This window comes from Paramisgurnus dabryanus, chromosome 5 (genome assembly GCF_030506205.2).
Source record: "Paramisgurnus dabryanus chromosome 5, PD_genome_1.1, whole genome shotgun sequence".
In the NCBI taxonomy this organism is placed as follows: Eukaryota; Metazoa; Chordata; class Actinopteri; order Cypriniformes; family Cobitidae; genus Paramisgurnus; species Paramisgurnus dabryanus.
The window spans coordinates 42,660,429-42,685,103 of NC_133341.1; the positions used below are offsets into that span (position 1 = coordinate 42,660,429).

The window sequence follows — 24,675 nt, forward strand, 5'->3', positions numbered from 1 at the left end:
CCCTTAAATGATGAGTAAATGATGAAGAAAAGTTTCAAAGGGGACATGAAAGTCTGCTATAATTGGGTTCTCAGTACTTGTACCAACCTAGTAAATGTGTAAAAGATCAACCCAGTAACTTAGTTTTGGTAAACCATTCTGTGCAAGCTGTAAAAAATAGGTTATTAAAATTTGGCTCCCCTTGTGATGTCAAAAGGGGATAATACCGCCCCTTAATCTCCACTATCCAACCACAGCACTTCCATTTAGTGCAGAGATCAACTAATTTGCATTTTAAAGGACACACCCAAAACCGGCACATTTTTGCTCACACTTACAAAGTGGCAATTTTAACATGCTATTATAAATTATCTATAGATATTTTGAGCTAGAACTTCACTTATGTACTCTGGGGACACCAAAGAATTATTTGAAATCTTAAAAAAGAAATGAAATGTCCCCTTTAATATTTTGAGAGAGGATTAAAAATAATGGTCAGTGCGTCACATATGACAGAAACAGCGAAGCATTAGTTTTACATGGAGTAATGTTTATTGCTGATTAGAAGTTGAATATATATTTATATATACAGTTGCATACATCGTAAAACTCAACCAAATGTCCCATTTTGTGGAATGAGTGATTAATGACTGTCTCCAGATTCGCAGTGATTAAGCTCAATTCAACACTGCTGATTGTCACTGTGGCATCTAACACTGCAACTTAATAAAAATCCTGTGGAACCTAATTTTAAAGGGATAGTTAACTGAAAAATTAAAATTCTTAAAAGCTGTTACAAACCAGTATAAATTACTTTGTTCTGGGGAACACAAAGGAAGATATTTTGAAACATGTTTGTAACAAAACCGATCTGGGGCACCATTGACTTCTACAGTAGGAAAAGTAATACTATGGAAGCGAATGGTCCCCCAGATCTGGGGTGTGTTTCCCGAAAGCAACTATGGTCGCTAATTCTGTCCTTACCAATAGAGTTTAATGGTAACAACACCCATGGTTAGCTAACGATGCTTTTGGGAAACGCACCCCTGTTTGGTTATTAACATTTTTCAAAATATCTTCATTAATGTTTAGCAGAACATAGACATTTCTACAGGTTTTTAACAAAACAGATCTGGGGCACCACTGACTTGTACAGTAGGAAAAAAAATACTATGGAAGTGAATGGTGCCCCAGATCTGTTAGGTTATTAATAAAGACATTTCTACAGGTTTGTAACAACTTGAGGGTGAATAAATGAATTTTTTTGTAAATTATCCCTTTAAGAGCTGTGACTTTGTAAAAAATTAAAACAACATTATGTTCAAACTTGGTAGTTTTGCGGAGCTGTCCGAAGACTTGCCTGTTTAAATATAGATGTAATTCATTCACAATGCGGATTCAAAAGAAAAGAGGGTCACTAAATCTAAAAAAACAAACAAAAAAACGAATCTCGTGCTTGTTAAAAAAAATAGCAGCAAGAAAATTCTATCACCTGACATGAAACCCAAAAGCAACAAACATGAATCAAAGGTGCAGATTCTGTAAAAGTGCCTTTCATTTCTGAATCCGTACATTTTACAGTACTAGTAAAGATTTATGATTTGCATTGATGTGCAATAGCCTCATGATCATCGACACAGTTGCTCTACTGTAATTTATTAAGCCGGTAAGGTCATCGGTCTCGCAAAGCGTGATGAGACACGAGGCGTCTCCTGTTCGGCACGGGATGCTGCCTCCTCATCGATCTACGAAACGGCCATGACTCGTTTTTTGCAAAACGAAGACATCGCACGACCTCTTCCGAAACCGTGACCAGAACCATCCACGAGGCCCGTTTCCCCATGTGCATTCGAGACTCAACCCTTTTAGTGAGAAATGGATGAGGGATGTGTCATTATTCTGTCATATCATTATCCACACGACACAAACATCCAAACCTCCGCTGAACCTTTTCATCAAGTTTTATTACATCTACAAAGACGTTTCACAAAGTGCGTTCACATCCCCGAACCTTGAGCTCCCTGACTCTGAGTGTCTCGTTTCAGGCAATCCTCTGTCACGCCCTGCGAAGCCAGTTCTGAGAGCACATTGTCCAGGTAGTTGGGGTCAGGATAACCGTGGCCAGAGACGTTAGACATCATCTCCGTCTTGTGGTGGATCTCGTTCCATATCACCGTATCCGGTTCTCCCGTGGTACTAGAGGTGCCCACGGTAAAGATGAGACGCCGTGTCCACGCCACTTTCAGCAGCTCCAGCACCTGCAGACAGTTACCATGGAGATGATGAGCACCTCTGATATAAAGTAAACACAGTTTCGCTCGCATAGATTGAAACGCAGCCGATAGCAATGTGCCAAGATCAACATAAAACATCAAATTTGGAGCAAGATCAGGTTCGTGATCAAATATAATAAAAAAATTGTTATTGCACCATGGTATGTACTGTAGTTATTATTTTCTGGCTGGTGTTAAAACCCACACAGACCCATGTGCTCAAAAGTTTGGGCAACTTGAGGAGTTACAATAATTAAACATCAACAGCATTTGCAGCGCAATGATAATTATCACAAAAAACAGCCGAGTTTAAAAGCAGAAAGTATTTTCGTTCAGGCACTTACGCTGATACTGCAGTACAAAAACCTGTTTATCATTTGAGCTTTAAAGTTGTCCAAATTGTCCTTTTGTCCCCTGTCCTTTGGTTGTAAATGTCTTAGTTTAACGAGAAGTGTGAAAATCAATAAAAGAATTTACAGGACAAATGCTGCCGATGCTTCACTTGAACTCAAAACGTTCATTGATGATGACAATGCGATTAGTCTATAGGGGTGCGCGGGGCAAATATTTTTTCACGCTGCCATCTTTAGCAAATGATTGGAAATGTATAATGTTTTTCCAGAGAGTTATTGATGAACGAGTATTTTGGTGGCATGTAAGTAAAAATTTTTCATCATATGTTTTTTCGGTTTCTAAGCTGGGTGTGTACTGTGTACCAAATCCAATGCTATGTCATATTAATCAGTGCCTTGTTGACTGAAACATAGCATCGTTTAGAAATATTTCTGCAGAAAATATTTTGACCCAGCGGGGTTAATTGTAACGCTGTGTTACAACTAACCCCTCAGCACTTACGATATGAAAACAGCTAATGCTAGCGTTATTCTTGCCGTTGTTTTAAATAAGCTACACACGAATGATAGCTGGCTGCCAACAAATTAAATGTGTCTGTCTTATCAAAAATCGTGTGTCTAATTTATTTTTGTTTATATCTTTAATACTGATTGAATAAGGTCACATCAAAGATTGAAATCATAATGAAATGAATGACTTAAATCAGACTTTGATGCTCATTATCTCAGAATTTGATTTTGAAACTGTAGTATGGTTATTGCAGTCTGGGTCACATATAATTTTTGTTTATCATAATTGTTCTGCTTTTTCTCATATATTTAGACATTTGTATTAATTTATAATTGAACTATTGTTAGAAAAGGGCTGGATGACTGAATAAAGTATGGATACCAGTCTAGGGGTGTCCTCGACTAAGGATTTACATATTCGAATCAGAATTGTCGAATCTTTCCATAGTCGACCGATAGTCGAATCATCTATGTTTGTGTGAATGGGTTGGGAAGAGGCCAGGTAACTTTTATTTTCTTTCACAAGCAGCACACATAAACAACTTTCTGATAAAGTGACCAAAACTGTCTTTCAAGTAATAAAAGAAGACAAAACTGACGATGCATTTATATATATATATATTTTTTTTTTTTTTTAAGGTAAAATGTAAGGCAACATTTGTTTAATTATTCCTCATAACATTTTAAAGCCACGATCTACAGACCATCACACAAAAATACATTTTGATAAATAAACCTAAAAAAAATAACAAAGGCTACAATTAAGTGTTTTTATTTAATTTGGAGATTTAGCGCGTCAAAGCAGTCATGACCAAAAAAAAAACCGACAAATGAGAAATGACAAATAATTTGTGATTGTGACTGTAAATGATAAAAACTTATCTTTATATACAATTCGTTGTATATAACCATATATACAAAACGTTAATTTATAACAAGAAAAACACTGAAATTAATGATTTTATAGACACTACGCGTTATTATTTAGCACAGAAATACCTGCTTGCTTGCTTTGACTTTGATCATCTCTGTATTAACTTTAGATACAGAAAGACCGGATGATATTATTTATTTCAGGAATCTCTTTGCTATCATTTGAAAGTGAACACCGACCGACAATAATATTAAATCACAAGAAAGACATTCGTGTCAGGCAGAAATAGGTTCGGTGCAGATACTAGTTTCCGTTTCATCACCGAAAAAAAAAACGGCTTACCTGTTTTGTAGTTTAACTTTTGACTTTTGAAGATAACCACTCTGTTTTCAATACATTTTAAAAAATTATACTCGTCGAAAAACATCCGTTTTTTAATGTTTAGTTTGATGAACTCCTAAATATGAGACGCATGCAGAGCACCTAGCCTGTTCGGCTAAATTGCATGCGCAAGCATAGCCAGCACGCAATAGCGCAACATCGATACAACGAAAAGCTATCCAAAATTTACAGACTTAAATTAGATCAGAATTTACGTTTATAATAAATACAATTTTGTTAATAAAATAAGGTCAAAAGTAACAAAGTGCAGAACAAATATGCAAAATGCCTCAAGTGCACGGAAACAAAACACAAGCCAAATAGTTAAATCAGACAACCCAAAGTGATTTATAAATAAAATAAAATATAGAAATTATTAAAAGAACGAAAGGCATAATATAATTTGCCAGCTTTTTCTTTTAAATGTAGAAACAAAGAGGCAATGGTTTATTAACATATAAACCTGGACGTGTAGCCCAGTCACAGGGGTTGTTGGATTTATTAAAGCATTTTAAAAATATTTATTGAAAGCTGCTACTTCACATATTATTTGCAGCATTATCATAATATGCAGTATATTAATATATTGTGAGAAAGATGTTATATGTGAGATCAGATCATGTGTGCATCCACGGCCAAAATTGAATGATCCTCATTTCGTAACACATCTGCGACGATTCGACTGTGAGATTGGTAGTCGAATCAGGCTTATCCTATCGATGCATCGAATCTTCGACTATTCGAGGTCACCCCTATACCAGTCTATTATAGACAGATATATTAACAATTTTCACTTTAAGTATATAGACAAAATAGTATTGAAATATTTGCCTGCAAACTTAATTGTTAGCAAGTGTTACAACTAACCCACTGCCTGTTACAATTAACCCCACCTATGGGGTAAGTTGTAACGTTTGCACTGCTGTCACGTTTGGTGTAATTGTCCAAGAATGGTAAGTACTAGAAACAAACTTCAAATGTTCATTTGTAGCAGAGATGTGTGTGTTGCTTGTGTAAAAATATAATTAATCAAACTCAAATATTTTTTGAATGATTGAGCCAAACCAAAAAGCGTTAGGTTGGAGCCCACTCTCCCCTACTTACTTGTAAGCCTATGGGAAGTTTTTTATGCAAATGCGGTAAATTTACATTAGACACACTAAAGCTAGAAGTATAGTACAGTTTTTATGCATATGCAAGGGTCAAAGTACAGTGCGCGTGTTGCAAATTTCATAATCAAAATAGCACGCAGTACGCGCGTGCAGATAGGTCACGCATGCACATAGAATGTAGTATGTAGCCCAGGTGGGTTCACACCCGCTGCGTTTGAGCCGTCAAATTCTTGCTACCGCGTCTGGTTTGCCTCTTGAACATTTTGAGTTTACTCGTTTTATTGGCGCGTGAAATTCTATTTATCGAGACATCACACGGAAATTCGCGCCATGGGAGGGGCTTCTGCGATGCCGCTCGCTTTCTGTAATCACGTCACTGCTAGAGCAAGCTCCTGATTGGTTAACACGGCGCATTTTTCCGCCAAAGTTCAAAATTTTCAACTTGTACGTTTTCTGTGGAGACGCGCAAATTAGACAGAATCGCATCTACTGCGCCGTGTTAAATGCCTCAATGTGCCGTGTAGGCATGGGCCGGTATAAGATTCTGGCGGTATGATAACCTTTAGTAAAAATACCACGGTTTCACGGTGTTACGGTTTTGCCATTGCAACACTAAAATGTGTTATTTTTTAAATGCCAGGTAAAAATAAAGCCTTTAAATTATAATATGCTTTCAAAAAATATATAATATTTTTGTAATGTATATTAAATGTAAACATCAAATCAATCACATGACTTAATGATTTAATGAATTTTGTATAAACACAGCTCATACCTTGGAGACGGTATCACAGAATATTTCAGTGGTTTTGAAACCTTGACTGTTTAAAACCTCGGTATACCTTGAAGCCGGTAATCGGCCCATGCCTAGTGCCGTGAGACCTCCAGACGTGCGTCAACGCGTCTTCACATTGACTTAATATTGAAATCACTCACACTTGAAGCCTGTGCCGAATATATATATATATATATATATATATATATATATATATATATATATATATATATTAGGGCTGTCAAAAGATTAATCGCGATTAATCGCATCCAAAATAAAAGTTTGTGTTTACATAACATATGTGTGTGTACTGTGTATAATTATTATTTATATATAAAAACACACCCAATCATGTATATATTTAAGAAAAAATTGTTATATTTATATATAAAATATTTATATTTATATATAATATAAATTATAGAAATGTATATACAGTATTTAAATGCAAATATTTCTTAAATATATACATGAATGTGTGTGTATTTATATATACATAATATTTAAACACAGTACACACACATATGCTATGTAAACACAAACTTTTATTTTGGATGCGATTAATCGCGATTAATCTTTTGACAGCCCTAATATATATATATATATATATATATATTCACGTTGGATTCGGGTAAAAACTAATTCGGTTTTGGTTCATTTCTTTGAACCCAAGAAGTCGTCTAATTGCTTTCTGCTTCCACCCAAATAGGAATTTTGGACATGCTATAATAAATGATCTCTGAGATTTTTTGACACATTTTGGGCACCCCTGAGACTTATATTACATCTTGTAAAAATTGGCATAATGTGTGCCCTTTAACAAATACTCCTTTAGTGTTCACCAGAATAAAAATCTATATGGTTTAGAACAACATAGGGGTGAGTAAATCTTTATTTCAGGGTGAACTATTCCAGTAAAGTGTGATAAAGTGACTCAATATTGTGGCAAATGCACCTGGCACAAATCTTTAAAGCATGTTTCTTTTATACCTTTCTGCCTTTCTCATTGTCGGGAAGGAAACAGAATCGTGGGAATCCTCTGCAAGAGTACGGCTGTCCTGGGTTTGGGTGCTCGGGACCCTGCAGAAGAACAGACGGCATTAATATGATACTAGCGCTCAGAAAGAGACGAGGACAAAAGCATTTTTGTACAAAGGAATCAGTCAGTTATGCATCATCAGACGCTACTTTGATCTACAGCCTCCAGTAAACGTGGTGAGACTGATGAAAGTATTTGACGGCTGCTTGCTCATTTTACTCTACAAAAATGAGGTATTGTGAAGCTTACAGAGTAAATTTAAAACACTGTACCTGTATTCCAGGTGGGATGTTGTAAATGATTTGAATAGTGCCGCAGTCTGGGTGTCCCGGTAAAGACTGAGGTATACTGTAGATTTCCATCTTGCCCTTCGGTTGGGTGCCGGTCTTTTCTCCGTAGATCGTCTTGCACGAGGGGCACTGCAGACTTCCATCCTATATCGTGACGACACACAGATATTGACCAATCAGAATCATAGCCTGCAACTAAATGTCAGACTTAAATTTTGGCTAAACGTTCGCCTTAATGATAAAAACAGCACAAAATGCTGTAATTAACAAAAGAGAAAAAATAATATCTTTATTTGACTCAATCTCAATACGTTAAACTAAACTGTTGCTGAGATATTGGGCACCTTTGTTCCATTGTTGTACATGGCCAGCATGCAAAGCATGTGGAAAGTGTGAGCACACTTCATAAGTTTTCCCACGGTGTTGGGCTGAAGAGACTGAGAGCATTCGGCAGGCATTTCATAACCAGACGGGCAGGCCAGGCGTTCCATACAGATAATACAGTCCTGGAAATTATAGAGTCAAACATCAGACATAAGGAAAAAGCACAACCACAAAGTACAGTTACAAAACGACATGTCCGGTTGGCATTTCAACTATTTTATATTTTGTGTAAAAAAAACAAAGATTTTTGGCAATTTGTTTTTTATTACCATTGTGCCCTCAAATTGTATCATAAATGTCACCGTGGATTCACACCAGCCGCGTTTGAGGCATCATAATAGCGTCTACCGTGTCTAGTTTGCAGCTTTAACATTTTGCGTTTACTCGCTTCATTCGTGCATGAAAGCCGCCGATTAAATTTTAGTCATCGAGACTTTCTCGCAGAAATTCTCGTCATGGGAGGGGCTTCTGCGACTCCGCTCGCTTTTCTGTTATCACGTCAACACTACTAGAGCAAGCTCCTGATTGGTTAACGCGGCGCGTTTTTCCGCCAAAGTTCAAATTTTCAACTCACTCGTTTGCCACGGCAACACTCTAACTAGACGCGCGAATGATGGAGTGTCTTCACATTGACTTAAAGGAACAGTATGTAGGATTGTGGCCAAAACTGGTATTGCAATAACAAAACTTGTGGCTAAAACTGGTACTGCAATCACACAGCTGGTGGCCAATATACCAAACGACAACATAAACATCAGTTGAGGGCTGCAACTCCACTTTTTAAATGACAATATCCTGGCCGGACAGCTGTTGTGAGTGATATAAGTATATGAAATGAAAATGATTTCTTAATGTCTAGTGACATTTCAGAGCCATTTAATGATTAATTGATATAAATTTCTTACATACTGTTCCTTTAACATTGAAATCACTCGCGCTTGACGCCTCTACCGCGGCTGGTCTGAATGCAGCATTACACTTACTCTGTATGATTAAATGGAAAATTTAAATTCTGGCATCATTTACTTGTTCCAAGCCTGTGTATATTTAAAGAACAAATAATTTAACGAAACAGATCTGGGGCACCATTTACTTCCATTGTATAATTTTTCCTACTGTGAAAGTCAATGGTGCCCCAGATCTTCTTTGTTACAAATATTCTTCAAAGTATCTTCATTTGTGTTCAGCAGAACATTTTTCTGAACAGTTTTGGAACAACATGATGGCAATCTAATGATGAATTTTTGGTGAACTATTCCTTTAAAGGGACAGTTCACCCAAAATGAAAATTCTGTCATCATTTACTCACTCTCATGTTGTTACAAACCTGTTTACATTTCTTTGTTCTAAAGAACATGAAGGAATATATTTTGAGGAATGTTTGTAACCAAACCGTTCATGGACCGCATTTACTTCCATAGTATTCTTTATTCTTACTATGGAAGTGAATGGTGCCCCAGATCTGTTTTGTTACAAACATCTCTCAAAATATCTTACTTCGTGTTCAACAGAACAAAGAAATGTATACAGTTTTGGAACAACATATTGGTAAGTAAATGATTTTTTGTGCTATTCCTTTAATAAACAGGCAAAACTCATATCTGATTTCTTTCTTTTGATGTTGGGATACAATGTGGAAGTGTAGATGGAGTGGGATCTTTAAATCTACCTCATCTGGGATGACAGACACTTCCTCCATATATTTCTTAATGACATCTTCTGGTTTCTGAAAGGGGGCTGAAGACACACAAAACACAATGTACCATGCATCAGCTCAGTAACATGCAACTAAATGTAGGATTCAGATTAACAACATTCATAATATCCAAAATACTCATGAACAAAGTATTCAGCATTTTTGCAGTACACAAGAACAAAATAATATTTATAAAAAATTTATTTCAAATGAATTAGGTAAAATACTGTATCATAACGGATGCAATACAGCAAACTTGCATAGACGTTACCAGTGCTGTAGGTAGACTCTAGTAAAGCAAATGCTCACTACCTTGCAGAGGTTTGCTTTGCTTTGCTTGCAGTGGTTTGTAGATGATCGCATAAATTATGAAAATTTGCTTTTCTAGGTATCTGCTGGCCATGCTGTGTCATCACCCTCCTACTGTATTCCAGGGATTAAGAATTCATTATCAAATGCAATAAATCCTCAGATGTCCTCCTGGCTGGGTTTTAATAAGTGCGTTTGCAAGCATGATCCTTCACTGATTATAGTTAATAAGCTGATGATGTGCTTTAAAGGTTATAAACTGTTAAATCGGCCAATTGTGCCATTTTGCATATAAAAGCACTCAGCTCATTTAATTGAGCCGATACCATGAGATCAAGTCATTCAAATGTTTTTTTTTGCATTGTCAATTTACTGATCTGCATGTAAAACATAAGCCATGAGAGTCCATTTAACAGTCATTTTTACAAAAGGTAAAAAGTAGGTTCTGGGTAAAACCCATTTAATATGTTTTTTAAGAGATATGAAAGTCTTGAATGGCTTACTGCTTTTATAAAAAATTTAATAATTAATTATTATTTAATTGTATACCCATACACTGTAAAGAGTGAAAGATGGACTAACTTAAAAAATACTTTAATAGGCTTTATGCCCAGCTGCACTACTTCCTGAACTTCAGCCAGCTTCTTGTTTCCTGTCTGCCATTATTGGACAAACTGATTAACCCAGGTGTGTCTGATTATTGTTGTTGTGACTACTGAGGTCAGGCACACCTGGATTAATCAGTTTGTCCAATAATGGCAGACAGGAAACAAGGAGCTGGCTGAAGTTCAGGAAGTAGTGCAGCTGTGCATTAAGCCTGTGCAAAAATGTTTTTTTACCAATTAAAATAATTTTTGTAAGTAGATCCAACTTTCACTTTGTACAGTGTGGTTGGGTAAATATTGGACAAAACCAACTGTTGGATTCTAAATAAATCTGTGCTAAGTGGTTTCAACCCACAGTTGGGTCAAAAAAGGACAAATCCAACCATTGGTTTAAAATAATCCAGTAAAATGCTTATATTTAACCCAACCATGGGTTGAAACAAGCAGATGGTTGGGTTTGTCGCTTTTTGAAAATAACCTAGTTTCCTCAAGTTGTAAATAGTTTCTGTTTCTGTATTGAGAGGACTTTATGGGAAGTTTATGAAAGGCAAGATTTAATAAAAAGTACATAAAAGCAGCAAAATTCAGAATGAAGTTACATTATTTTACAATGGCTTTAAATCTCTCCCTCATTTAGAAATAAGAATAATCATTTCATAAACCACCATGTGAGATATAAACACACTCACTGTTCAGATGACAGAGCTTAGTGTTAGTTTTCAGAGCTTTGACGAGAGCTGGGCGATATACCTAACATTTAATATCTTGAGATCTTTTCTAATTCTGACGATTATCAATTAAGCCAGTCAAGATAGCTACTTCTGTCTTTAAACCATTTTTACATTAATTATGTCACTGATTATGTAATGACAATAAAATTACATAATGCAAATATGTCCTTTTTTATTTTTAAGAACATTAAGACAAAAAAAAAGTTACCAATAAATATTATGAGAGGTATAGTACCCATCATTTGTTAAAGCGATAATGTAATTATCGCGACAGGCCATGTGTTTATCTCGATTATATTGCATTTAACTCAATAATATTAATACTCCCCCCCCCCCCCAATAAACAATGTTTATTGCAAAAACAGTTAAAATATAATTTAGTAACTTTTTGTACTTTTTAGTAAATAAACACATTTGGCTAAATTAATTTAGCTTGAGGTATAATAAAAAAGATTGTTGTGTACATTCTTGTACAAATTGTGGTATTTGGTCTATTAGAGCTGAACAATATATTAAATTATGGAAACATCGCAGATGCGCACATGGCGAGATGCATATACCAAAAGTCTGCAAAAACTGAATCATTTTAATTAGGGCTGTCAAAATTAATGTTTATAACGCATAAACGTAAATTAATTTTAACGACACTCATTTTATTAACGTGCGATTAACGCAATGCACAATTTCTGTTTCACAATTTCTGTGGTAATAGGGCTGCAACAAATGATTATTTTGATAATTGACTAATCTATCGATTATTAGACCAATTAATCGACTAATCATCGATTATTTCAACGACTAATCAGTACATTTGAAACGACTATTCTGCTTTTTAATTAGTTAAAACATTAAGTTATACATATTCTAACTAATAAATAAAAAGAAAGTCACTTGAGCATTTGAAATAGTTGTTTTAATGAACTTTGAGCAGGTCATTCTCTTAAGTTTTCGGATTTCTGTCCAACTCAAATTACACACAAATGCTTTCTAAGCATTGTTTAAATATTCTGTTCTCTTAAAAAAAAACAATAAGCAGCATTACAGACAAAATATTTTTTTAACACAAACCTTTTTTTGTGAGCTTCTTTTCTAACAGGCTATAAGATCTAAAAGTGTTACTATAATAACACTATTTATTATTACTATACAGACTCCTTAACTCGATCAGGCTTTATTCTATGAAAAATAATTAATCAGATTACTGTAATTATATTGGTAACACTATATAATGTTGTACTTAATGATTATTCTTCATTAGTTTATGTTTGTAACTAGTTCAGGCTGAAGTACAAATAAGTTCATTATGAATAATGAACCCTTATTATAAAGTGTAAACATTATATTATTACTGTTAATATTATTACTATTAGTAGTAGTACTGTTCTGCATTCTCATTTATGTAATAGATATTTTAATTATCCCGAAAAATTTACTCAACCCCCCATGTCATGTGTGACCTTTCGACGTCATGACACATTAAGTGTGGTCACGCTGGCGCTTCACACAGCTAGTGCAAGACGAGAAGTTGTGGTTGAAAGTGCATATTTTTATTGCCAAAATTTAGAGCCCTTTGAAGCTGCGTTGAAACTGCAATATTAAGCTGTATTAAAACTGTTGAGGTCCAATAAAATCCACTATATGGAGAAAAATCATCAAGGGGTGGTTTCCCGGATAGAGATTTGCTTAAACAAGGACTAGGCCTTAGTTTAATTAGGAAATATAACTGGTTTCAACAAAAATGCCTTACTAAAAACATTCCTTGTGTGCATTTTGAGGCAAAACAAAGGACAGTGATGTATTTTAAGATATGTTAGTGCAAGTTGGTTTCAGTTTGGACAGCTCCATACATTTATTTTAGTCTAGGACTAGTCTAATGCCTGTCCGGGAAACCGCCCCCAAATGCTTTTCTCAAAAAACTTAATTTCTTCTCGACTGAACAAAGAAAGACATCAACATTTTAAATTACAGATTTATTTTATTAAAAATAAAACACCACCACTGAGCTTTGCACATCCTATGGCCAGCATTTAAAATTTGGTCTTCTATTTTATTTTTTTTATTTTTTTGCTGCATAGATTCCTAAATTAATACCCAAATGCTGTTGAAATAGTATTAAAATAAATTACTGTAATTAATGACGATGATCCGGATTCAAATGCGACTCCACCATCGGAAAATAAGACTTGACGTTAAACCTTTCGGAGAGAGTGGCTTAAAGATTACGAGTGTCTCCGCTATGAAAATAGCTCGATGTAACTTACTGTGTTTACTGTAAATCCTGTAAAACGGCATTGGTGGCAGAATCAAAACATTTTAAGCGCCAGACATACCTTGCTTAAACATGGCGAAAGTGCCAAAAACACAAGAAGTGTCGTGACAAATGTGTTCATTATTGATGGAGACACTGACCTGTCTGTCAAAGTGTGTTTGATAGTGTATGTGCGCATGCGCTGGTGAATGGACATCCGACAAACATCCTTGTGGTCCATGTTGATGTGGAACACGACAATGCTGATGGTATGTTTTTGTTGTATTTTTTAAAACATTGCCTAGTAATAGTATCCTGGTAATGCAGTAATCAATACCAATATATATATTAGCCTTCTATATTAAGGTCACTTTTGTAAAGTCACAATTAATCAGAGTTTAACGAGTTTGCTAGATTTTCTATTGTAATCTTAATCATGTTACCTGTAATTGTTAAATTATTATTGCTGCTATACTATTTCAACAGCATTTGGGTATTAATTTAGGAACCTATGCAGCAAAATAAATAAATAAATAAAATAGAAGACCAAATTTTAAATGCTAGCCATAGGATGTGCAAAGCTCGGTGGTGGTGTTTTATTTTTAATAAAATAAATATATTAACATATACATTGTAGTTGTGGTGCACCTACATTTTTGCTGGTGCTCCTAACTCTTTAAAGTTGGGAGCACCAGTGCTACCAAATAAAAAAAGTTAATTTTGAGCCCTGTTTAGCATAATAATATCTAATATTTGATATATAGCCCAGCCCTAGCAGTCAGACAACACTGCAAAAGCTGATTAAATACACGTGTTTAGAAATATTTTAGTAAGATGTAGGTTACTGTAGGTTTAGTTTACCGGTTAAACATAAATTAACCAATAAACTAAAATTGCTTGTGAGTGTCAGTCTGAACCTAATATTTGCCTTCACCAGTAGAGTAGACAATAAAACAAATGGCATTAACAACAAAACATGTAATGAAGGGTTAGAGTAACAAAAACAGACCAAAGTTCATTTGTTATTCCTTAACCCCCACACCAAGCAAAAATCTGTCTAGAATGTCCCATTGCAGGTGACCTGCATCATCAATAGTGCATTCATTATGGTTACCAGGAAGATGTTAGGCGATCATGATGGCACAAGCAAGAAATGGACATGACGGCTGAAGCAAGCAATGAAGCATATTCAAATTTTGCACAGGCTGAAAGTGCCAGATCAGAAAGAAACCAGAGTGCAAAAACCCTTGCCAAATAAAATGATATAAAAGCAAAACGTTCAGCAGTAATGTCTGCAGGCCAGCAGAGGGCGTAGGTTCGCAGTGCTTAACTACCTGTCCTGGATTGCCTCTTTGCCCTCTTAACCGAGCTGGGCTGGGCTGTGGTGGGATTGCCGGAGCCACGCTGGGAGAAGGGGGCAGTCATGAAGCGAACTCCCAGTCCTGCGGCTGACATCAAAATGGAAGCCATGCCTGGAACGGCCGGAGGCCATGTGGAGACATGCGGGAGGGGGGAGGGGGTGGAGGAAAGGGAGAGTAATGAGCCAAGAGTGGAGAGGCCAATCACACGTGGAGCATGCTCTGATGAGGTCAAGAAAAGTTAAGGGTCCTACTCACTTCTGCATCAGCTGCAGAGGAAACAATATCAGTGACAAAAAACATCCACCATCTATTACCCTTCACCCTGTTTACCTGGGATTACCAGGTGATCTGACTGCAAATGCACAGCGGTAAATACTGAAATGCGATAATATGTATTAAAACCACATTTGGTCGGTGCTTGTAGTAGTCTCAAAGATGTTGACGAAGTCTGGTTCACCTCATTCTGAAATCTGAAATTTAAACCTGAAATTTATAAAGGCGAATTCAGATAGCTAAAGGCGCTGTTAGCAGTAGCTTATGGTAGGGATACACCGAATGTTCAGCAACTGTAAACTAACTAACATCCCCTTTTCCAACGTCTCTCAACGACTCTTTGTTTAGCAAGCAAGAAAGATTTAACCCCTAAACTCTGCGGACCCACCGGCGGGTCCAAAACTGCATAATTTTTTTTGTGGAGTATAATGTCTTCTGTAAAATATGAACATTGCACATTTCTACCTCTCAATCATTTTGGTAACAGTAAACACTGTCAAATTCAGCCGAATGTTACCCTTGCTAATAAAACGCAAAAGGTTCAGTAAGTAACTGGACGAAAAATATTATTTATTCCATTTTATTACATAAATCAGTAGCACTACTAAAGTAGCCAAGATGTGCGGGCTGATGTCACCTGATCCACGCATGTGTGGATCTCTATTTGTTTTTGTTTACAGTTTTTATGTATGGAAAAGTTGACTTGAATTATTAGAACATAATTCACACTCAAGATAGTAATGCGGCACGACACAGAGCGGGTGCGCGCTACCTCCGAGCAGTTCGGGTGCGCGCTACCTCCGAGCAGTTCGGGTGCGCGCTACCTCCGAGCAGTTCGGGTGCGCGCTACCTCCGAGCAGTTCGGGTGCGCGCTACCTCCGAGCAGTTCGGGTGCGCGCTACCTCCGAGCAGTTCGGGTGCGCGCTACCTCCGAGCAGTTCGGGTGCGCGCTACCTCCGAGCAGTTCGGGTGCGCGCTACCTCCGAGCAGTTCGGGTGCGCGCTACCTCCGAGCAGTTCGGGTGCGCGCTACCTCCGAGCAGTTCGGGTGCGCGCTACCTCCGAGCAGTTCGGGTGCGCGCTACCTCCGAGCAGTTCCGGTGCGCGCTACCTCCGAGCAGTTCCGGTGCGCGCTACCTCCGAGCAGTTCCGGTGCGCGCTACCTCCGAGCAGTTCCGGTGCGCGCTACCTCCGAGCAGTTCCGGTGCGCGCTACCTCCGAGCAGTTCCGGTGCGCGCTACCTCCGAGCAGTTCCGGTGCGCGCTACCTCCGAGCAGTTCCGGTGCGCGCTACCTCCGAGCAGTTCCGGTGCGCGCTACCTCCGAGCAGTTCCGGTGCGCGCTACCTCCGAGCAGTTCCGGTGCGCGCTACCTCCGAGCAGTTCCGGTGCGCGCTACCTCCGAGCAGTTCCGGTGCGCGCTACCTCCGAGCAGTTCCGGTGCGCGCTACCTCCGAGCAGTTCCGGTGCGCGCTACCTCCGAGCAGTTCCGGTGCGCGCTACCTCCGAGCAGTTCCGGTGCGCGCTACCTCCGAGCAGTTCCGGTGCGCGCTACCTCCGAGCAGTTCCGGTGCGCGCTACCTCCGAGCAGTTCCGGTGCGCGTTATTTTAAAACAATTTAGGTGCGCCATATGTCGGAGCACTGTCCGCTACACCATCGGCTCCGACGGGTGTGCATTACTTTCAAGCAATTCGGGTGCACGTTACCTTCGAGCAATTCAGGTGCGCGTTACTTTCAAACAATTCGGGTGCGCGTTATTTTCAAACAATTCGGGTACGCGTTATTTTCAAACAATTCGTGTGCGCATTACTTTCAAGCAATTCGGGTGCACGTTACCTTCGAGCAATTCAGGTGCGCGTTACTTTCAAACAATTCGGGTGCGCGTTATTTTCAAACAATTCGGGTACGCGTTATTTTCAAACAATTCGTGTGCGCATTACTATCAAACAATTCGGGTGCATGTTATTTTCAAACAATTCGGGTGCGCGTTATTTTCAAACAATTCGGGTGCGCGTTATTATCAAACAATTTGGATGCGCGTTATTTTCAAACAATTTGTGTGCGCATTATTTTCAAACAATTCGGGTGCACCTTATTATCAAACAATTCGGGTGCGCATTATTTTCAAACAATTCGGGTGCGCGTTACTTTCAAACAATTCGGGTGCACGTTATTTTCAAACAATTCGGGTGCGCGTTACTTTCAAACAATTCAGGTGCGTGTTATTTTTAAACAATTCGGGTGCACGTTATTTTCAAACAATTCGAGTGTGCATTACTTTCAAACAATTCAAAGAAACCGAGTAAATTATTCTGCTTATATACCACGGTTACCACAGACACTGCTCTAGTCTCTATTTTAAGACCTTTGACAGGTTGAGTGTGCGTTTTACGGAAAAATAATCAACACCCATGGAACCTCTCAATCAATCAGAATAAAGCATTCAACAGCCCCGTGGTACATGTACACATATATGTACAGTTGAGGAATATTAAACTACTGGACGATTTGACTGACCAGTCGTCACATAGGGAGAAACCTCTAACAAAGCATCTTTGTACCTTCACCTTTTCTGCACTTTAAAAACCTACAGTAACATTAGGTTGGCATTCATCACTTTATTCAACACCCAAAAGCTCCCCACCATCAGCCTAATGAACACAATAAAAATGTCACTTCGTCCCAGATCTGTCTGTCTGTCTGTTCCCCAACTGCCTCACTCCAGCTGTCAGCTACAAAAACAACACAGATCCAACGTCCTCAAGACACAGACCATTAACTTGATACTTGTTGAAAGGCAAGTACCTGTAAGACACGGCAACTCCAAACACACAGAATGACGACTCAATAGAGGCGCCGGTGTCGTGAACTGATCTGTGACAAGGAGACGATGTTGGACAACAAAAACCTTCAAGGTAAAATCTAAATCCGTCGCCGAGTTGTGAAAATACGCTTGTGACTCAACAACTGTTGTTACTTTTATATTTGCCTGTGGTTCATACTGACACTCCCAAGAAACACTTCAGCTGCATCAAATACCTTTCTGAAATAAGGAAGAAAGCCGGTTCACTAATGCAGATAGACAGAGACTTTTCATGACACGGATGAATGCCGTACCTGCCAGGGCCGCGCTCATGCTGCTGGATCCGTTCAGCTGCAGAGGAACCGTCGAAACACTGTGGATATAGAAAGACAGAGACTTTAACGCATGCAAACGCAGGTTTGAGAACAGCACACAGCACTGACCTGCAGGTCTGTATGAGTCCTGTTTAACCTAGATACGGGGTGAATCTGACAGGCTGAGAAAACCAAAAGAAGGTGCTTTCCTAAAGGAAATCCCCAGCATTTCTCTAGCTGTGCTGGTGGCATTGATACCTTTACACTAAAATGCTAACATACTAAAGATTTCTAATGAGTTATCAAATAACAACATACTGCAATAACAATTTTTTTCCTGAAAAAAAAACTGGTCCTGGACCTCGATTGGTTCTGAATTGGCTCAGACTATCATGTAATGTAATGTCCAAATCGGGGCCACCCTGATTATATAAATATTAAGACTTTAAATCAGGATGCTTACATCAGTACTTTCAAAATAGCCAATGAGAGACGGAGGTGAATTACAGACCGCATACAAGCTGCTTTGTGCGTCCGGTAGACGGTGGAGACGTAAAAACGGCTCGTGGAAGCAAAGAAACAATATGAGTGCCTGAATTAAGTGTTTAACATATGATCGTACTACCAAAAAAAAAAAGAGCTGAGGTAAAATCGCGTCAAGTATAGACGTATAGAAAACTCCTAGCATACTAAACTAGCAAATTAAAGCAACACTATGTAGTTTTTTACTTTTAAATAATGTCTCTAAAATTATTTCAGTGATAGAACAACTTTTAACTGGACAAATTGTACTGTTGCTGCAACCTGAGCAGCCTCCTAGCTGCTACAAGCACACTCTGAAAGTGGCGGTGGAGGGTAGGAAACACAGCCCCGCCCCTCCCCCTGCCTGCAGAAGAGTGTCTGATACCAGGCACTGTTGCGCTTTTCAACCACATGGGGGAGCTGTAAGTCATTTTTACATGGAAACTACATAGTGTTGCTTTAAAACATAAAAAAATAATAATAAATGTGTCACAGTCTAAACGTTTACATTCGCTTCCCTGTGAGGTGATGTAAAGCGCTCGCTCTGGCAAGATAATATACTTTCTATCCAGTAGTGTGTAACAGAGGTCTAGTAGGGTCAAAAGAAATGTACCGGACCCGAAATGACCCGAATTACCTTTTTACCTGAACCCGATGTGCATAAAAAATAAATTAACCCACACAAAAACACATTCATTTTAAATTACCCGAGCCCCATTGCCAGCACAAATTAAACTTTTAGACCTGACACAGCTCGGGTCAGACCCGTTTTTAAGTGGACCCTTAAAGACCTCTAGTGGGTAATGCACCATGATTTTCAAATCTTGTAGTGTGAGCATGTCTAAGATTTGAGAGAAGAAAATGTGAAGATTCGTCTTATGTGTGAGCTTAAAACAGATTTTATAATCGACCATGATTGGAAAAATCCTCTAGTGTGATCCCAGCCTTAAAAAAGTAAATTTTCAGGAATATTATGGATAATTTCTATTATTGATTAATACCACTTTTTAACAGTGTTGCATTGTTTAAAAGCAGATTTACATTAAAATAAAATAAAATTTAATTAAAAGAAACTGAAAGTTATTACATTTATAGTATATAACAGAATATATATTATTGCAAATTTGATTGCCTTTATAAATAGATTATAATCGAATAAAAGGGTTTATACTCCTTCAATGTATGTAATAAAATATAATCAATAAAACACATATGACGATATATCCAAATATAAAGTCTACATTCATGATGTACACTGCCATTTAACAGTTTAGGGTTCCTTGAAATTAGTTTTGTGGAGTAAAATATATGCATGCATGACACATACATTTTTTTTTAACTATAAAACAAAGCTTTAAAATAAAAGAAAGGTTTTGTGACAAAATAATAAAGGTACGTCAACCAAATTCCTATTTTAAGAAACTTTATGGAGTTTTCTTCCGAGCTCTTATTGGCTGCTTTTTCTTCATTATTCAGTCCTGCATTTAGTTTTTTTTTTTTATAAAAGAAATTAATAGGCACTATTATATTTTGGTCTCCATAAGGTAAACACACATAGCTCTTTAGAATAAAATATTTTTAAGATCATGTGTGTGTCCTAAAATAAATGGCAGAATTGTCGCAGGAAACACCCACGTGGAAAGATACAATGAGGGGAAGTTAAATGTGCAGTCACCCATGTAATAAAACCTTAAGACCTTTGATGTCATTTGAATCTCTGTGGCTTAACCATCTTTCCTTATCATCATGACGAAGAGCCTGTCGTGTATTTTTAAACTGCTCTCTGTGGGACGACTTCCACGGTTGGGTAAAGTCCTTGAAAAACATGCTAAGACTCTTTCCCTATGGGATTACAGGATGCATTCATTAAATTAAAAGTATTAAATGTTATATATAAATATCAGTTCTATTAAATGATACAATGGTATTGTCTAAAGCCTGATTTATACTTCTGCGTCAGACCAAGTCAAAAAGGTTTAGAATAACTTCAGGGTTAAATTGAAACAAAAGCAAGACTGAAACAATCTCACCTTAAGCCATTTGCATGATGACCAAAACCCTGCGAGGGTCCTGAAGCATGAGGCATGGAGGACGAAGAGGGCCACGGACCGTTCCATAAGAGATTTCCCACCGATAGAGGTCTCCTCGGGTAGGGCGAATAAACCGATGGGCTGCTTCCGGGAGGTCTTCCGTGCTGAACCTGGAGGTTGGGACGGTTTGTCTGGCCGGCAGAGAAGGAATGCCGCGATCGGCTTGGCATCGGTCCAGTAGTGCTGCTATTGGTCATGCACTGGTGACAGGTGCAGGCCGGGCCCGAATGAATAACCGAACCAGAAGCGAGTGGATACGGCACATTTCCCTGCCGTCTGACACGCCGCTTGTAGCTGGTGGCCTTGTTGACCTGCTCTAGAGCGGTGAGGTCTACGATGTAATTGTAGCCGTGCGAACTCAAGTCGGCTGTGGCCTGCCCCGCTTGGTAGCTGTGCTCCAGTAATATGGACGTTCGTATCTCGTACGCCGTCCATCCTCCCTCATCGTTGGCCCACTCCCAAAGAAAACCACTGCCCAGTGCAGAGGACTGTGGGAATAGGCTACGTCGGACGGAGCGCATCTTTCCTACGGGGTGATAAAAACACACACATATGGAAAAGATTAAGTATTATCATTTTAAAATAACAATTACACATTTTTAGAGTCTCTGGTCAAACAAAACAGTGAGAGATCTGCTAAATATGGTGCGCATCCTGTCGTAATCTGAAAGCTCATTTCCTGATATTCTGTCACCTCTTTCCTGTGCTTTTCCACGGAGAGCACAGGTGTTGAAAGTCATTTAAACATCAGCAAAAAATAATCTAATCTCCACAAAACAGACCAAAAGCATATTCAAAATAAAGCCTGTTATCAAGGACGAAACAGCTAGCATACATTTAGGGGCAACTTAAAGGAAAACACCACAGTTTTTCAATATTTTACTATGTTCTTACCTCAACGTAGATTAATTGATGCATACCTATCTTTTTTCAATGCGTGCACTTCATCTTTGCACAGTGCGTCGTCAACGTGTTAGCATTTAGCCTAGCCCCATTCATTCCTTAGGATCCAAACAGAGATTAATTTATTAGCCACCAAACATTTCCATGTTTTCCCTATTTAAAGACTGTTACGCAAGTAGTTACACTAGTAAGTAAGTATGGTGGCACAAAAGCACTTGTTTGCGGCACTTTGACCTCTGGCACGGTTACATCATCACTACTGCGCCAGAGGTTAAGGTTCTGCAAACTAAGTGCTCTTCCACCATACAATATAGTTCTCTTTTTTTTTTATTAAATCGCCATGTTTTATTTTGTGCCACCATACTTACTCGTGTAAATCCTTAAGTAACAGTCTTTAAATAGGGAAAACATGGAATTGTTTGGTGGCTTTTAATTTTATCCCTGTTTGGATCTTAAGGAATGAATGGGGCTAGGCTAAATGCTAACAAATTCACGATGCGCTGTACAAAGATGAAGTGCATGCATTGAAAAAAGATAGGTATGTATTAGTTCTTCCAAGTTGAGGTAAGAACATGATAAAGTATTGAAAAACGGTGATGTTTTCCTTTAAGGTTCCAGGGTTCCCCTCCTGACTAAAAAGCTGAATTTCCATCACCTATGTCTGGGGTGCCGTGAGCCTGGATAATGTAGTGTATACCTTGTTTATAAAATGTAACTTAAATGCGTGAAATAAATAAACAGTGCCAATAACAGATGTTTAAAATGTAGTGAGCGGAGGATTGGACCCGGAAAGGGTATTCCTTACATCACAAGTTAACAAGTTTGATAAATGTAAACAAACATTTAAAGCAACAAACTAAAATCCCTGATATTCAATGACATGGTCATAAAAAAACTTTCCATGATATTCCAGAAGTAAGGTTATCTTTAGACTATGAGGGCCGTTTCTTTCGGTTTCAATTTTAATATTTGTCACATGCAGTTATACACAGGATACAACTTGCAGTGAAATGTAGGTGGATTCCTAACAAGTTTCTTAACTTGAATAACATTAACACTTACAATACAAGTGCAAATAACAGGTGTTGATTTTGACACTTTTTAAACATTTTAATAAATCTTAAAGAGTAAAAAGCAATGCAGCCATCAATTATTAAGTAATAATAACATTACATGCACGTGGTAAAGGTTTTAGAAAATAATATTCAAAATAACTATAATGAATTTGAGGATGCTATCTTGAGGTAGTACAATTTGACCTAACCTTTCCACTATTGTAGGCTACATATTCCTACGTAATTATGTATCATATCCTGTATCTCTTCATCATCACTTCTGATCTGTTATGTCAAAACTCACCTGTGTCTTGTCTAAACTGCTGGAGATTGGGTATGTCTATGATGTACGAGGCCAGGCTGGGGTCTGCCTGTCCCAGAGAGATGCTGCTGCCGCCTGCAGAGGCTCCTCTGTGGTGATGCTGCTGCTGCTGCTGCTGGAGACATCGCTCGACATAGCAGCTCACCTGTCCTGTGTAGGGCCTCCAGTAACCCTGATCATCCTGCCATTCCCAAACCGCCACCATCGGCTGAGCCTGTCCTGGTACTCCAGAGGAGGAAGACGAAGATGATGCTGGGAACGAAGGTCCATTTCTTGACCCGCTTCCTCCAGTGGGGAAACTAAAACCTGTGGCCATTTTAACCGCTTGCTAGCGACCTAAACAAACCGCTAAATGTTTGATCTGGCCCAGCTAACCTGCTACAACCTTTCGGTATCCCCGCTAGTTGCACTAGTCCAGATCGGTAGCTCGTATTAAATCGACTGTCGTTGTCCTTTATTCTGTGGTAGAGAGTTATTTAGCTGTTGATTTGACGTCGTGTCATCTTGTGTCGTCGGACCCGCAGCTTCAGCTTAGCCGCGTCTCGCTCTTCGACATTCAATGAGTAAGCGGCTAGCGAGCTCGTCGATCAATATCCGTTATCATTTAATAAATACTGAATTCAAAGCACCACACACAATAGTCAGGTAGTGAGTAAAAACATACTGAACGACGCGTTTTAAGGATAAGCAGTGGTTAACGCCATGGTTACTTCCTCTGTTGCGGTTTGTGTGTGTGCGCGCTTGTCTTGTGTCGCTGCTGGATTCCCATAGATAGATAGATACTCATCACGTGAAGTCAGACACAAAACCCGCTCTACAACGACAACAAAAACAATTTATAACTTAATTAAATATTTTAAGCGCGAGTCCTATCCAAAAAAATTTATCATATAGTACGGGTTTTTATTTTCACGAACGACGTGTTTGTTTTTAAATCCATTAATGTGTAAACCTAAATGCCATTTTACGAACGGTAGTTGTAAGATAAGTATTGTAACAGTTTACCGTGGTGTAAATCTGTATTGTTTATTTACTACAATCATTCGAAGGCTAAAGTGTTTTTTAAACAATTACGGGGGACTTTAATTTTGAAATAGTAATTAACATACGCGTATTGGCAAAATAAAAGTTGTGCCGACCAAATAAAAGTTCACCTACTTACTCATCAAAGCAGTGCGCCCACAGTGTTTTCTTTAATTCTTAAAATTTCTCTAAATTCGTACTAAATCCACTCGTGTATGCATAAAATATAAACCAAACCGCACTTATAATCTGCTTTTCTTATTTACTTTTAATAACAAAATTTGTAAAATGTACTAATTTTAATTAATTGTAGACAATTAATGGTAAAAGCAACACTTAAAAGTACCAACAGTGTTTTTTATCTCTTTCTGTCAAGTTTTACTTGTAATTTTATAATCCTTCATTATTTAAAATCTATTTATTACGTTTATTTATTCATCATTTTTAGAACT

The 24,675-nt window shown here is 38.1% G+C and overlaps 1 protein-coding gene across 2 annotated transcripts; it reads right to left on the bottom strand.

Moving 5' to 3' along the window:
* Positions 1 to 508: 508 nt before the first annotated feature.
* Positions 509 to 24,015, bottom strand: dtx2 (deltex 2, E3 ubiquitin ligase). 2 transcript variants are annotated; one of them, XM_065284228.2, is made up of 9 exons: positions 23,183 to 24,015; positions 20,861 to 21,446; positions 18,309 to 18,367; positions 14,894 to 15,031; positions 9,640 to 9,707; positions 7,931 to 8,092; positions 7,569 to 7,730; positions 7,248 to 7,337; positions 509 to 2,237 (listed from the first exon to the last, which is right to left on the bottom strand). In XM_065284228.2, exons 1-9 carry the CDS (start codon positions 23,514 to 23,516, stop codon positions 1,977 to 1,979), a joined length of 1,860 nt encoding a protein of 619 aa, XP_065140300.1. In that variant the 5' UTR covers positions 23,517 to 24,015; the 3' UTR covers positions 509 to 1,976. The 2 variants fall into 2 exon arrangements, with proteins under 2 accessions (XP_065140300.1, XP_065140301.1); XM_065284229.2 differs by lacking the exon at positions 14,894 to 15,031.
* Between the last annotated feature and the right edge of the window lie 660 nt (positions 24,016 to 24,675).

Coding starts and splice junctions, on each gene's coding strand:
- dtx2 (XM_065284228.2), bottom strand. CDS start 23,516: ATGGCCACAGGTTTTAGTTTCCCCACTGGAGGAAGCGGGTCAAGAAAT. Junction 18,368..20,860: donor CATCATGCAAATGGCTTAAG/GTGAGATTGTTT, acceptor CTATATCCACAG/TGTTTCGACGGTTCCTCTGC. Junction 7,731..7,930: donor TGTACAACAATGGAACAAAG/GTGCCCAATATC, acceptor GTCACGATATAG/GATGGAAGTCTGCAGTGCCC.